General features: G+C 40.1%; 5 protein-coding genes across 5 annotated transcripts; 3 read left to right on the top strand and 2 right to left on the bottom strand.

The window, feature by feature from the left end:
* Positions 1 to 265: 265 nt before the first annotated feature.
* Positions 266 to 3,861, bottom strand: LOC111803825 (triose phosphate/phosphate translocator, chloroplastic-like). The gene is made up of 12 exons (XM_023688406.1): positions 3,243 to 3,861; positions 3,093 to 3,167; positions 2,898 to 2,963; positions 2,738 to 2,816; positions 2,356 to 2,476; positions 2,169 to 2,264; positions 1,965 to 2,077; positions 1,816 to 1,893; positions 901 to 1,017; positions 707 to 806; positions 530 to 630; positions 266 to 454 (listed from the first exon to the last, which is right to left on the bottom strand). Exons 1-12 carry the CDS (start codon positions 3,518 to 3,520, stop codon positions 437 to 439), a joined length of 1,242 nt encoding a protein of 413 aa, XP_023544174.1. The 5' UTR covers positions 3,521 to 3,861; the 3' UTR covers positions 266 to 436.
* A 213-nt stretch (positions 3,862 to 4,074) lies between these two features.
* On the bottom strand, positions 4,075 to 5,134 carry LOC111803824 (protein DMP4-like). Its single transcript, XM_023688405.1, has one exon. It carries the CDS (start codon positions 4,891 to 4,893, stop codon positions 4,255 to 4,257), a length of 639 nt encoding a protein of 212 aa, XP_023544173.1. The 5' UTR covers positions 4,894 to 5,134; the 3' UTR covers positions 4,075 to 4,254.
* An 876-nt stretch (positions 5,135 to 6,010) lies between these two features.
* Positions 6,011 to 9,550, top strand: LOC111803290 (receptor-like protein kinase HSL1). Its single transcript, XM_023687625.1, has one exon. The coding sequence runs from the start codon at positions 6,262 to 6,264 to the stop codon at positions 9,259 to 9,261; it is 3,000 nt and encodes a 999-aa protein (XP_023543393.1). The 5' UTR covers positions 6,011 to 6,261; the 3' UTR covers positions 9,262 to 9,550.
* Positions 9,551 to 10,227: 677 nt separating this feature from the next.
* On the top strand, positions 10,228 to 11,480 carry LOC111804231 (probable serine/threonine-protein kinase PBL22). The gene has a single exon (XM_023688963.1). It carries the CDS (start codon positions 10,374 to 10,376, stop codon positions 11,397 to 11,399), a length of 1,026 nt encoding a protein of 341 aa, XP_023544731.1. The 5' UTR covers positions 10,228 to 10,373; the 3' UTR covers positions 11,400 to 11,480.
* Positions 11,481 to 12,042: 562 nt separating this feature from the next.
* LOC111803492 (NAC domain-containing protein 10-like) lies at positions 12,043 to 14,392 on the top strand. Its single transcript, XM_023687922.1, has 3 exons — positions 12,043 to 12,209; positions 12,291 to 12,480; positions 13,806 to 14,392. The coding sequence occupies exons 1-3, from the start codon at positions 12,066 to 12,068 to the stop codon at positions 14,246 to 14,248; spliced, it is 777 nt and encodes a 258-aa protein (XP_023543690.1). The 5' UTR covers positions 12,043 to 12,065; the 3' UTR covers positions 14,249 to 14,392.
* Positions 14,393 to 14,575: the final 183 nt, after the last annotated feature.

Below are 14,575 nucleotides of genomic sequence, written 5' to 3'. Positions count from 1 at the left end.
TTAGAATGGGGTATTTTAGGCTACGAGAGAAATCTACCTCATGGTCTTAGATTCGTATTCTTTAGATAATACAAAATAAAATATATCTCTACTATTTTAACCAAGTATATTTCATGTGACTTTTATCCGGCAGTGCCGAGTACTAAAAATAAAAATAAAAAATACATTTTTAATCCTTGAAATTTATGTTTTTTTTTTTTTTAATTAGTCCCGACAAAAAAAAAAAAAAAAAAAAAAAAAAAAAAAAAAAAAANAATTTGAACAATTTTGCGGATGTTATGGAGATGGCATTGTTTTAAAATAAATAAAATGAGACAGCAAATGTGTGGGCTTACAATCTGATCATAATTTTCTTCATCTTTTTTGTTGTTGATGGAATTATTTAAAAATTTACAACACCAAATCCACCCCTCATCCCCAAGCTGCTGCTTCTTCTTCAAGCCACCTTTGTTCGCTGTCCACAAAAGAAAGCTTGTTTTAGAGAGGAGAAAGAAGCAAAAGCAAGTAAGCTACTGTATATAGAACTCACTCGTTTCTCTTCTTCCATCTTAGCCTTGATGTATGAGTAAAGCGCCACTCCTGCAATGGCAATGCTGGTTCCAATACCAGTCTGGGTTGAAATTTTGTTGCCTGCCAAGCAACCACAATGTTTTAATGCCACATTACTTGCAGCTATTGAAACCAGAAAATGAAAGGAGTATTTTACCAAAGACAATGATGGAGAATCCGATCACAAATACACGTTTCAGCACATTGCCGACTGCGTGGGTGAGTGGTGCCACCCTCTCCAGGGTGTTGGTTGCTAACTGTCGAGTTATTCAAAGCAAAAGTGTTCGCTTTCAAACCATTGAACTATGCAGCCTTTCTTGGATACCAAACAGACGAAAAGGCAACACGTACCTGATTGTAAAGGTGATAAAACATCCCTACCCAGAAGAGATCTGACACGAATTTGGTTACACCAACTTTGGCTATGGCATCACTGAAACCAAACTTCAACAGTTGAGGCCCCTCCACCTATAAGACCACAAATTACATAAAATTTAATTATATCAATATTCTACGCTTCAACCCACTCATAGGCTTGTAAATATATAGAATAAAAGGCTTGTAAATATATAGAATTTTTATTCTGTTCGAGTGCTCCATAATATACTTTGTTCGAGGGAAGGATGGGTGAGAGGGAGTCTCACATTGGTTGATTAAGAGGATAATCATGAATTTATAAGTAAGGAATACATTTCCACTGGTACGAGGCGTTTTGTTCCACACCAGATTTTTGTTCTCATTGAGCTCATCATAATATCATCAGAGTCATGCCCTTAACTTAGTCAAGTCAATAAAATCCTCACGTGTCGAACAAAGAAGTTGTGAAGTTTGAAAGTGTAGTAAAAAATGACTTAGGTGTTGAATAAAGGGTGTATTTTGTTCAAGGGCTCTAGAGAAGGAGTCGAGCCTCAACTAAGAGGAGGCTATTCGAGGGTTTCATACGTCTCGAGGGAGGCTATATGGTGTACTTTGTTCGGAGGGAGAATAGTTGAAGATTGTTGGGAGGGAGTCTCACGTTGGCTAACTAATTAAGAGGATGATCATGGATTTGTAAGTAAGGAATACTATCTCCATAGGTACGAGGTATTTTGGAAAAACTAAAAACAAAGTCATAAGAGCTAATACTCAAAGTGGACAATATCATATTATTGTAGAGTTCCGTAATTCTTAACAGAAACCAATATTTGTTGGCAAGCAAGATATTCTGTCAGCAACAAAGGTAGAAGTTTAGAAGTTGATGGGTTAGTATAGGTAAGTGAAACTTACAATTACAGCAGGTGGAATGCAGAACAGGAGAGCAATGATGGAAATATAGGCATAGACGTTGGTGCTGTCCATGTCAGTCTGTAAACAAAGCATAGATCAGTTCAAGTTAAAGATAGCAGAGTCTAAAAGAGCCAAGGGAAGAAGATAACCATGGCTTTCTTTGAGTAAAGACTTCTGTAGGTAAAGGAGATATTGGAAATCATAGCACTAATGAAGCCAGTCCAGTTAAATGAAAGCTCAGTCAAGGACGCCATTGACACACCTGCATTCATCAATCCAAAACAAAACCATCGTCACGTGAAACCAAATCCATATGACATTAAAATGCAGCAGGTAAAGGTGGAAGGATTTACCAATGACAACGGGAGCCAATGAAAGCCACAAGGTAATGGGAATGGATTGCCCCAAAATGAATTGAGAAGCGGCGGCGTTAAAGAACGGTTCCAGAGCTGAAAATCATTGAACAACATTTATAGCGAAACAACAAAATCCAGGAACATGTCGCCGTAAACTGAATCGTTGGTAAATTTGGTGGTTTACCTTTGACTGTGTGTGTGAATGAGACAGCTACAGCTGCAAATGAGACATTGCTAGTGACATGGCCGAGTGCATGACAGAAAGCTACAGGGATCAGCAACTTCAGAAGGGTTGAGTCAATAGGCTGCATGCCAAAACAAACAATCCCTTGTGTTGAGAACAGAGCTACCCTCATACCAAGCTTTTACATACTAAAATATTCAATCAAATCCCTTAAATGTTCGAACCAAATAGGCTACCTGACCCGTAAATTTAATTATATCAATACTTCAAAGTAAAATTTATCATAAAAATCATTAAATACCAAGTTTGTTGGCAGCAATTTGAATGAACAAAGTTTAAAAGAAGACAAAATTGGTATCTGGGCTGGAAAGAGTTGACTTACTGCTCGCTTAGGAAGACCGACAGCCCAGCTTATCAAACAGTACACCGCTCCGACGAGCAAATGGATCACCGACACAAAACTGCCACGTAGACAAACACTGGATGTATTAATAACTATTTATATATATATATAGAAAACATAGAGGGATGAAATCACATACTATGGATAGGGGAAGTAATTATATATCTTCTTGTTGAGGATATTGAAAATCACGTTCAAAAAGTACCTACACAAAACAAAGGACACCACGGTCATTTCGCACAACCAACTCTAAATTGCCGTGACATAATAATTGCAACCCGGTCTCCGCCGTGCAGGACACGGGACCTACACTACAGACTACACCTAAACCTACCACATGAAGAAGAAGAATCCGGTGACCAACGCCGGATACTTCTCAAAGAAACCCACTGGAGCAACCTTCGCTTCCCTGCAAGAAAATAGGATCAGTTGGAAGGTGAATCTGGGAGCCAGTCCGGTTCATAACTGAGGAAACGAACCTCACCCAGCGGAATCGCTGCCTCCGGCGGGAGAAGAGGAGGCCGCCGCAAAGGTAGGCCGAAGGATCTCCCGTTTGGCCGAGGCTAGATTCTGCGTCGAGAGGTTGTCGAGAAGTAGAGACGGCCGTAGTTGTCTTCCCCAAATCAAGTTAGCTCCCTCGGCGATCGGCCTGGTTTGAACGAAGGCGATATGGCTGTTGGTGGTGGTCTCCCTATGCAACTTGCGGAGACTGGAAATGCCGCCGGCGAAGGAAGTGGCGCGTGAGAGGACGTGGGACTCCATGACTACAGCAGCAGCAGCACAGTGTGAATGTTAGCGAGAGAGACGCAAATGTTCTTTCGTTGGCTACGACGAGGATTTATTCTGGCGGTAATTTGTTGTGATGCGTATTATTGGATTCAGTGCATCAAGAAGTAGAGTATGGGCTCGTGCAACCGCCAGCTGGGAGGGTTGATGGGGGAGGGAGAGTGACGTGGCGGAAGATGGGATGAAGAAAGAGAGAGAGAGGGACTGTGTGTGGCTGCGATTGGGGATGTGGTGGGGTCCAGTTATCGGGAAAGAGAGCGAATGAGAGATGGGAAGAAGCTGAGTTGTCAAAATCCTGAAGGGGTTTGTCTGTATTCAGATATCTCCTTATCATATCCACTTCCACTGTCTTTCTTTGTGGTTTATATGCGATTGCAAACTCCAAAAATTAATAATAAATAAATAAACTTACAAAAATTAAAATAAAAAAAAAAAAAAACATTCTAAATTTCTCCCTATAAAATTATAAACTATAAAAATCAAAACAGACAATATCTACTAAGATAGATTAATACTTTTAATTATAAACGTGTAAATTTTGAAGGGATTTCTTCGTAAATACATTGATTAAAATAATGGGTGGGGTGGAATGAGTGATGAAGAGAAAATAATGACAATAACAATGAGAATCGCACGAAGTATCTCCTACTCCAAGTCAGCATCAGTGCCAGCAAATGTGAATGCCGGCGAATAATGGAGGAACTCCGCCGTTAAGTGGCAGAGATGGGGAAGCCAATTCCATGGCGTCTGGTCGGAAAAAGAACAAACAACATGCTACAAAACACGCCAATCCCAACCGGCAAAGACGTCAAGATCTCCTGCGCCTGATCGGACGGCGCCGGGTAAAAACAGCTCACCACATTCTCATCAAACAGAGCAATGGCTGAAAAAACCAGAATCGACATGAAAGCGTGCAAGAAATCAATAAATCTCAGCCGATACTTGGCAGCGTCCGCAGCCGGCAGCTCCTCGGAGCCGTCGATAATCCACATGCCTTTGAAAGTAGCGAATCCGTAGCAAACATTCCCCTGGCTGTCTCTGAAACTGTCAGTGAAACTCTGAAGAAAACAGGAGAGTCCACACAAAGCAACGAGGGCGGCGGTGAGGTAGCGGGAAATTGAGTCGCAGTTGCCCTGATTGTTGAAAATTGGGGAAAGAAGTTGAAAGGCGAGGACTGTTCCGGTGGGGAGAAGATTTGCCAAAGAAGCAGTGCTTCGAAAGGTTTGGGAAATGGCTTTTTGGATGAGGGTTTTTTCATCTCTTGATGGGATGATCGTTGTTTCTCGTAAAAGGGGTTGGTTTTGATCGTTTGGAGATTGGATTTCTTGGTCGGCGGGTTTGATCTCCATGGCTGAGACGTCCAAACTCCAATCAAATTCAATCAATTGAAGGTTGAGTTGATGGAAATGGGGGAGTTTTGAAGTGTATTAATATGAAGTAGAGGAAGATGAGTAGAGGAAAAGTGAAGTTAGTGGTGGCTTGAAAGCAATTGAGACGCCGGAATTAGAAAATTTGTTTGGAATATAGAAAGAATGGAGTAAGATGGAGGCAAGGAAGTTTTGTTGATTCACTCATATGTTCATGTTGACGCATATCCAAATGGTCGAGTCGTTTGACATTATAGAACTCTCTAAAATAGCTTAAATCGAACCATATTGTAGCCATTACCATGAAACAACTATATTGTAAAAGTTGAATATATAATTTATAAATGAAAAGTAATAGATAAAAAAAAATAAAAAAAAATTTGTTCAACAATTCAATTGATATGTATTCGTGCTTCTTAACGATTCAATGAATATATGATCGAACTATTCACAATCTTGTAAAAACGATCTTTTAACCATAATAAATAAAATAAGATGTGAAAAAATTAATTTTTGATTTACAAAAGAATTATATATATATATATATATATATATATATAATTTTCAATTTTTTTTAAGTTTGTCACTAAATTTTAAAAATTTTCAATTTTATGTAAGAAAAAATCTTAAACTTTGAAATTATTATAAAAGAACATTTTTTTTTTCTTCAGTTTGGCTTTATAATTTAAAAATTTTAATATTTTGACTTTCTCATTAATATACTTTATTTTGAGAAAAAAAAATAAATATCAACCCTACAATTTATTTTTAAGTTATTTTAATTTAAAATATAAATTTTTTAAAAACTAAAAAAACAGTTTACAAAATAATTATTTGATTTAACCCAACAAAATAGAAGGAAAAAAAAATAATGTAAAAAAACGAAACCCATTAATTGAAAAAGTAAAAACAGTAAAATTGGCAAAAAAAAAAAAAAGAAAAAAAAAAGTCAATAATATTTAGGACATTTGTAAAAGATCTAAAATTGAAATGGTTGAAAAGATAAAAGGTAATTTTAAAACATTTATAATTAAGGATAGAATTAAAATTTTAAAGAAAAAAAAAAAGGAAATACGAAGGTTATTTTTTTAATAATTTAGTCTTCTTCTCTGTTTTTCATCTTCTTCTCTCCCACCAACCAGGATTTGCTTATTACGGTTTGGAAAAGAGCTGTAACCTTGCCTCAAAAATGGAAAATCCTCTGAAACAGAACCCCACCGCCTCCCCTGCCATCTTCTTCACTACTCACCCTCTTCCCCGGAGCTCTTCTTTCAACTCACCCTCCTCCACCATCCTCCCGTCATCGGAACCCCACCGCCCACTCTTCTTCTTCTTCCCCCATTTTCTTCGATGCCTTTACGTCCCCTCCTGTTCCTCCTCTGTTTTCCTCTGTTTTCCTTCGCCCTCAACCAAGAGGGTCGAATTCTCCTTGACTTTAAGCGCTCCGTCGACGCTCATAACAATGCCTTCTCCTCCTGGCACGACGCCGACCCGGACCCCTGTTCCTGGTACGGCATCATCTGCGATGTAGATCATCACGTCATTTCCCTCGACCTCCCCAGCTCCGGAATCTCTGCCCCTTTTCCTGTTCATCTCTGTAACCTTCCGCTTCTCCTCTACGTTTCTCTTTACAATAATAGCTTCCATTCCCTTCTTCCGCCGGACCTCGTCAACTGTACAAATCTCGAGTATCTCGACCTGGGCCAAAATCTCTTAACCGGTTCTCTGCCTCCCTCCCTTGCTGATATGCCTAATCTCCGTTACTTGGATTTGTCCGGCAACAATTTCTCCGGCGAAATACCACCCACCTACGCTCGGTTTCAGAAACTTGAGGCGTTTTCCCTTATTTTGAATCTGATGGGTGGTGTGATCCCTCCGTTTCTTGGGAACATAACCACTCTTAGGATGTTGAATCTGTCTTACAACAGTTTTGAGCCGGGAAGAATCCCGCCGGAGCTGGGTAATCTAGTGAATCTTGAGGTTCTTTGGTTGACGGGTTGTAACTTACAGGGGGAGATTCCTGACTCGCTGGGACGGCTCAAGAATCTCGTTCTTCTTGATTTGAGCATTAACAATCTTTCTGGGTCGTTCCCCCCAGCGCTGACGGAGTTAACCCACATGTCCCAGATTGAGTTGTTTAGCAATTCGTTGTCCGGTGCGTTACCAGATGGGCTTTCGAAACTCAAGTCGTTGCGGTTGGTCGATATTTCGATGAATAAATTCTCTGGGCCTATTCCGAGCGACTTGTTTGAGTTGCCGCTCGAAAGCCTTAATGCGTTTGAGAATAAGTTCGAGGGTAGCTTGCCGGAAAGCATGGGGAGGTCGAGGACTTTGACAGAGGTCAAGCTATTTTCAAACAGATTCACGGGGGCGTTACCAGGACATTTGGGGAAATATTCGCCTCTGGAATCGTTGGACATTTCCAACAACTTCTTTTCCGGCAGGCTTCCCGAGGCCTTATGTGAGAATGGAAAACTGTTGGAAATAATGATGATCAACAATTTCATTTCCGGCGAACTCCCGTCGAGTCTCGGTGATTGCCACTCCCTAACCAGGATTCGATTAGGGAACAACAATCTTACGGGTCATGTACCTGAAAATTTATGGGGACTTCCAGGTGTTGTTCTGCTTGAACTTGCAAACAACAGCTTCTCTGGTCCAATCTCTAAGAACATAGCCAATTCCAAGCGGCTGAGTTTGCTTCTTATTTCTAATAACAAATTCTCAGGAACAATCCCAGAGGAGTTTGGGTCTTTGGAGAATCTGGTACAGTTCGCCGGTGACAATAACAAGTTCGTAGGGAATTTCCCTGAGAGCCTCACGAAAATACATACGCTTGCCAAGTTAAATCTTAAGAACAACATGCTTTCGGGGTTGATTAGCAGCAGGCTTGATGCCTGGAAGAGGCTAAATGAGCTGAATCTGGCTAATAATAACTTTTCTGGGCAAATTCCCCGGGAAATTGCTAACTTGCCTGTGCTTAATTACCTCGATCTTTCAGGCAATCAATTTTCAGGGGAAATCCCATATGGGTTACAGAACACGAACCTCAATGTTCTTAATCTATCATACAACCACTTAAATGGGACGCTTCCTTCCTATTTCGAGAGTGAAGTGTATAGAAATAGCTTTCTTGGTAATCCTGATTTGTGTAGGGATGGAAATGGAGCGTGTCGTCCAATTAAATCTAGTAGAGGAGGAGGAGGAGGAGATTGCGATGGGGATGGAGTTTGCATTTGGATGATGCGATCTGTTTTTGTATCAGCGGGTGTAATTTTCTTTGTGGGAATGGCTTTCTTCCACGTCAAGTACAAGAAATTCCTCGCCTCAAGAAGTCTAAACATGAAATCAAAATGGACAATGACATCGTTTCAAAAGCTGTCTTTTAGCCAGGACGAGATTGTGGGTTCCTTGGATGAACACAACGTGATAGGCAGTGGCGGCTCTGGCCAAGTTTACAAGGTTGCTCTCACCAATGGTTCCACCATTGCTGTTAAGAAGCTTTGGCCCGAGGTGTCGAACGACCGCAAGAGCTTCGATCTCGAGAAAGTTTGGAGTGAAGATGATGTTTTTGATGCAGAAGTGGAGATTTTGGGTAACATCAGACATAAAAACATAGTGAAACTATTGTGTTGTTGTAGCAATGGAGTCAGCAAGCTTTTGGTGTATGAATACATGCCTAATGGAAGCTTAGGTGATATGCTTCATGACAGGAGAAGTGCGTCATTGGATTGGCCAACAAGATACAAGATAGCCTTGGATGTTGCTGAGGGGCTGTCTTATCTTCATCATGATTGTGTTCCTCCAATCGTACACAGAGATATCAAGTCTAATAACATCTTGTTGGATGCTGATTTCGGAGCTATGATAGCAGATTTTGGAATAGCTATGGCTGTCGACGTATCTGAGGTTAAATCGATGTCGGTGGTTACTGGTTCTTATGGTTATATTGCTCCAGAGTATGCTTATTCATCGAAAGTGAACGAAAAGGGCGACATATTTAGCTACGGGATGGTGATCCTTGAGCTGATAACAGGGCGGCGGCCAACCGACCCCGAGTTCGAAGAAAACGGTCTAGTGAAATGGGTATGCAGCAGTTTAGAAAAGGAAGGCATGAAGCATATTGTAGACCCGAAATTGGATTGGTGTCACATGGAGGAAATGTTGAAGGTCCTCAACATTGGGCTCCAATGCAGCAGCCCTCAACCTGTGAACCGCCCAGCCATGCGGCGAGTGGTTAAGCTGTTGGAAGAAGTTCGTATGGATAGCCACCCGATGATTGGAGGGAGAGAGGGAAGATTGAAGCCATATAGTTTGGATGATGTTTCAGATAGTGAAAATGTGGTATAGTTCTTTAAGTTGATATCAATTTGTCGTCGTTCTTGAGCAAGGCAGAGAATGGACTCGTTACGTATCGTTGTCAGTGAGCTTCAGTCTCAATGGTTCAAAATACATCTACCAGAAAGATGTATTTACACGCTCATATAAGAAATGTTCCGTTCTTCTCTCTAACCGATGTTGGATTTCACAATCCACTACCCCCTTGGAGGCCAGTATCTTCGCAGACACATCGTTCAAGACCTAGCTCTAATACCATTTGTAATGGCTCAAGTTCACCGCAGATATTGTCCATTTTGGCTTTATGTATCATCATCAGTCTCACGATTTTGAAACAGAGGTTTCCACACTCTTATAAAAAAAAAATGTTTTATTCCTCTCTCCCACCGATATGGGATCTCATAATTCATCTTCCTTAGAGGCTCAGTGTCCTTGCTTCGACATGGAATCTCACAATCCACTTTCTTTAAGGGCAAGCGTCTTTACTGGCACACCTCTCAAGACTTAGCTCTGATATCATTTGTAACACCACCATTAGCAAATGGTATCACTTTGATCTGTTATATATTGTTTTCACACCACTTATAAATAAGGTTTTGTTCTCCTCTCTAATTGATGTGAGATCTTGACAAGCTAAACCAAAAGAAATCATGATTGAATTAGGTTGGTAGTTTAATTAGAATAATTAATTGAGTCCTAAAAACTTTGTTAAACCAGAACCAAAACACATGCACTTTTTATAAAAAGTAGAACATAATTAAATGCTTAAGCTAATGGTCCCACCAAACAAAATTAAAGCATTAGAAATGGTAAAAACTATGTTTTAAAAAAATTAAATAAATTAGGGTGAAAACTATCCTGTATTTATGAAATTATAAAATAAAAAAAAATTATAGAATTTTAATTTAATTTATTTTGACATTTTGATTTATTAAATTGGTGGAAGCAGCCAACTATGAACAACCACAACTATAAACTACGAAAAGTTGAACATTTCTCACCCAATTTCAAACCCCTTTCTCATCTTAATCTCAATCTCTCTCCCTTTCCTCTGTGATTCTTTCTGAAATTCTCTGTTTTAATGGCGGAAACCCACTTCTTCTGTTTTATCCATTAACGCCAAAATGAAGCATACCCAGAAGCTTGCTTATTACTTCATCTTGGCACTCTGTTCTTCCTCTTTCATCGCACTTCTCTCTGTTCTCCTCTTCTTCATCTGCAGAAACAGCCACCGTCATCGCCAACTCGCCGACGAAACCCCGCCGCCGTCAAAGCCCTCTATCCGATCCTACACGCTAATCGACATCGACACCGCCACTGAAGGTTTCAGCCACCGCCGCGTCATCGGTCAAGGCCGATTGGGCACCGTCTACGCTGCCTTATTGGACACGGGCGAGCTCATCGCCGTCAAAAGAATCTACCCATGGTTGGTTCTAAGCAATAATAACGCTGGATTTGGATTCTCTTCTGTAGTTAAATCCCTCTCTTCTGCCCAACACCCAAATCTCGTCACCATCACCGGCTACTCCGAAGCCCCCGGCGAACGAATCATCGTGATGGAATACGCCGGCGTCGTGAATTTGGACATGTACTTACACCAAAACCCAGATGGGGGATTCCTCTTAAATTGGAGCCATCGTGTGAAAATCGCAGCAGGGACAGCCAGAGGACTTCAATATCTACACGAATCGATGGCCCCTAGCGTGATCCATGGCTGCGTGAAGCCCTCAAACATACTAATCGACGCGAAATTCAGCGCGAAATTGAGCGATTACGGGCTGAATTTCTTAGCGGCGAGAGAGAAAAGGGGATTGGTAGGGTATGTGGACGAGGAATACTGGCAGGGGAAAGGCGGGCAGGGGAGTTGCAAGGAAAACGACGTGTACGGATATGGGGTTGTGCTGTTGGAGCTTTTGAGTGGAAGGGGCTGCGAGGAAGGGTGGCTGGTGAAGTGGGCGCTGCCATTGATAAAGGAGATGAGGTTCAGTGAGCTACTGGACCCAAGAATCGAGTACCCTTCTGATTTGAAGCCATTGATGAGAATGGGGAAGGTGGCTCTGGCTTGTGTCGGGAACTGCAGAAAGAGCAGGCCGGCGATCGGTCAAGTGGTTGCCATTTTCAACAATCTGGAGGCTCAGCTATGCGTTTGATTAATTAATTAATGAATCAATCTCCTTTTTGTTATGTAGATATATTTAATTACATAATTAATACGATCTATTCTTTATGTTCATGTCCTCTTCATAGTTCTTCTACGTAACCTTATTAAAATTTGAGTATATAATAAAATTAGAAAAAGTTGGAAATATTGACTTTTCACATGAAGTTGATTCAATTTACAAGAAAACTGAACAAAAATACAAATAAAAAATTTAAAATTCTTTGAATATGGGAATATTATAATTTTCAAATAAGAGGTGGAATTTGGCTGGAAGTTTGTGTATAAATTGGAGGATTTGTTATGGCGGTGGAAGGGACCCGTTCCCTCAACCAATTTTTGTTTGACATTTTTAGCCCTTTGACCGAGGGACTTCCCTACTTGATTAGTAGTGTCACAATCGCACTTTTGATGGCAGCGGATTTGCGATTGTGCAGCACTCATCTTCCAACGACAACTAAGCTAAGTCAATTCATTCTTACGTCGCCTACGGCCAAGCGACATATACTCGAGCCTCTAGCCTCAATTTTAAGAGAAGGTTTTAGAAAACGAGGCAGATTGAAAGAACTTTCTTTATTCCCAACTTTGCCCCTCCCGATTCCAATATTTATTTATTGGGTAATCAAAACCTGGAAGTGGAAACAAATGTGGTGGTGATATGATGATCTGGTTCAGTAACACAAACGACGCCGTCTTCACAGACGGAAACCACCAAGATGACCGATCACCCGTCGCATTTCCAGCCCTAGCTGGCCCAACCTGCGCACACTCTCTTCACTTCCAACTCCAACTCCAACTCCAGGTAATTTATTTAAACATGATGAACGACACGAGATGATAAGATTTTGGAGTCATCTGTGATATATTTGATTAATTAATTTAGGGCGGATTGGAAGATTGGGGGAGGGCTCCGGCGGGAGTGAAGTTCGATCCAAGCGACCAACAAATTCTGGAACATTTAGAGGCGAAAGTGGAACGAGATAAGCGAAAGCTTCATCCTCTCATCCATGAATTCATTACTACATTAGAGGGAGATGATGGGATTTGTTACACCCACCCTCAAAATTTGCCTGGTACGCAAACATATCATGGTCTTTGATGTCATTACCATAGTTACTATTAGTATAACCAATTACACTTTTTCTTCTATTCTCTGATACAACGTTCCAAATTCGCATGTTTCTTTGAGATTAACTATAATTCTCTTCACTTCTTGCCGGTGGAACTTCTTTGGACTTTCCATGCATCTACTAACTTTACTCATAACGTACATGATGTCTAGTTGGGTAGCTACTGCATACATTAAACAATCAATCTTTTTTTTTTTCTTTTCTTTTTTTTTCAGAACATCTTGTTAATTTCTTTTCCATCTTCATCTTTGTCCAATTTACTTCTTGGAACCATTCATTATGAATAGAATTTGAATGGATCTTTCCAGAGATTAGCCACATACTTATTCTAACACTAAAAAATACCTTCCAACTTTATATATTACTTACAAGACTAAGAAAAAAAATTTATTTTTCTCCGGTCAATCCTGAGAGATTCTAACATCATTGATTTCTTGAACTCCATCATCAATGCACCGTACTTTCTATAAAAATCAAATCATACTAATTCTCTTCTCATCCACCTTAGTGAATAAAGTGGGTTTATGCTCTGATTTTGTAAATCCACACATAAAAAAATATCTCTCATTGAGACTATACCAAACTCAATGTGCTTATTTTAGTCCATATAAAGTATGAACTCGTAGACTTTTTCTCCAGTTAGATGTCAAATTTGCCTTCTTGCTTAGAAAATTAACTGAATATGTTTTTGTTCAACAATCACATGGATTTGAAAAAGGGGAGAAAGAAAAAGTCTAAGTTGAATCGTGTTTTGTATAGACTATACTTAGCCTAAGAGCCTACACATAATTGAATTTTGGAGTCATAGAGCGCAATATCTTTTCCACTACTTTGATATCAATTTTGTTTCATTAGCTTTCATAATAGTTGTTGATAGTGACTCCTATCTTCATGTGGAGTGTCTCAAATTCTTCCTCAATGTTTGTCATTGAGCTTGTTTAACCCGAGTTGAACTTGGATATTTCTTCTTTATAGAGTCCCATGTATCTTTGGATATGTCTTTTTTGAGAATTATTTCAAGAATGGAACGATCCAATGTCTAAACAAATAATTCTTTGTTTTTATGTCTTGGAGCTTTTGATCATCAAGTTAATGTTGCTATGTTTGTATGTCGTTTTAAAACGTGCAATTGGGATTGTCTGTCAACCTCTTAGAATAGAAAAGAGTTGCAAATGTATTTAGTGATATATTTAATTTAAAATTTTAAGAAGGAAGAGGAAGATTAAACGTACATGAAATTCGAAAGCTTTGTGCTTGGGCAATTGCAGGAATGAGGAAAGACGGCCAAATCCGGCACTTTTTTCATCGCCCATCAAAAGCATATACGGCCGGCACAAGAAAACGCAGGAAAGTTAAAGCAGACGAAGAAGGCAGCGACACAAGATGGCACAAAACCGGGAAGACAAGGCCAGTCATGGGCGGCGGCGTTGTGATAGGTTTCAAGAAGATTTTAGTTCTGTATTCCAACCATGGGAACCAAAGGAAGCCTCAAAAGACAAACTGGATAATGCATCAGTACCATCTGGGTGTTACAGAGCACGAGAAAGACGGCCAATTGGTCGCTTCAAAGGTCTTCTTCCAAAAACGGCCTCGCCAAAGCTGCTCCCATCAGAACCCGACTACACAATGGGATGGCGGTGGCCATTCGCCTGAAATAAGTGCAGTTTTTATTGATTGCAGCAACCCAATGATGAGTTCTAATTACGTGTAATGAATAATTAACTAGTTTTAAGAAGTTGAATTCAACCATAGTGTTGATAAGCTTAAAATGTACGTTGTTAGGTTCAAGTTGTAAGGTCCAAACCCTCAAAAAAGCCTCCGGCATGGAAACTGTATGGTATGTTCATCCTCCTCATCTTCTCTCTCTCTAGATTACGCATGCAAACCCATCCAAAATGCCTACAAGTGAATCACATTAGAGTACTAGTTACATACAAATTATCCAATAACACCTGGATTTAAGAGTTCTAAAGCTAAAATTCCATCAAAGAAAAGCTGCTGCAGCAGAGGAATGTAGAAGAGAGGCACTGTAAAAACA

The sequence above is a fragment of the Cucurbita pepo genome, chromosome LG10 (assembly GCF_002806865.2).
Source record: "Cucurbita pepo subsp. pepo cultivar mu-cu-16 chromosome LG10, ASM280686v2, whole genome shotgun sequence".
Classification (NCBI taxonomy): Eukaryota; Viridiplantae; Streptophyta; class Magnoliopsida; order Cucurbitales; family Cucurbitaceae; genus Cucurbita; species Cucurbita pepo.
This window is presented reverse-complemented; position numbering and strand designations above follow the sequence as displayed.

Excerpts from the sequence above, each read along its gene's own strand:
- LOC111803825 (XM_023688406.1), bottom strand. The coding sequence starts at position 3,520 with ATGGAGTCCCACGTCCTCTCACGCGCCACTTCCTTCGCCGGCGGCATT. Across the intron at positions 1,018-1,815 it reads GCATTCCACCTGCTGTAATT|GTGGAGGGGCCTCAACTGTT; the intron begins GTAAGTTTCACT and ends GTGGTCTTATAG. Across the intron at positions 631-706 it reads ATTCTCCATCATTGTCTTTG|GCAACAAAATTTCAACCCAG; the intron begins GTAAAATACTCC and ends GTTGCTTGGCAG.
- LOC111803824 (XM_023688405.1), bottom strand. The coding sequence starts at position 4,893 with ATGGAGATCAAACCCGCCGACCAAGAAATCCAATCTCCAAACGATCAA.
- LOC111803290 (XM_023687625.1), top strand. The coding sequence starts at position 6,262 with ATGCCTTTACGTCCCCTCCTGTTCCTCCTCTGTTTTCCTCTGTTTTCC.
- LOC111804231 (XM_023688963.1), top strand. The coding sequence starts at position 10,374 with ATGAAGCATACCCAGAAGCTTGCTTATTACTTCATCTTGGCACTCTGT.
- LOC111803492 (XM_023687922.1), top strand. The coding sequence starts at position 12,066 with ATGATGATCTGGTTCAGTAACACAAACGACGCCGTCTTCACAGACGGA. Across the intron at positions 12,210-12,290 it reads AACTCCAACTCCAACTCCAG|GGCGGATTGGAAGATTGGGG; the intron begins GTAATTTATTTA and ends TAATTAATTTAG. Across the intron at positions 12,481-13,805 it reads CCACCCTCAAAATTTGCCTG|GAATGAGGAAAGACGGCCAA; the intron begins GTACGCAAACAT and ends GGGCAATTGCAG.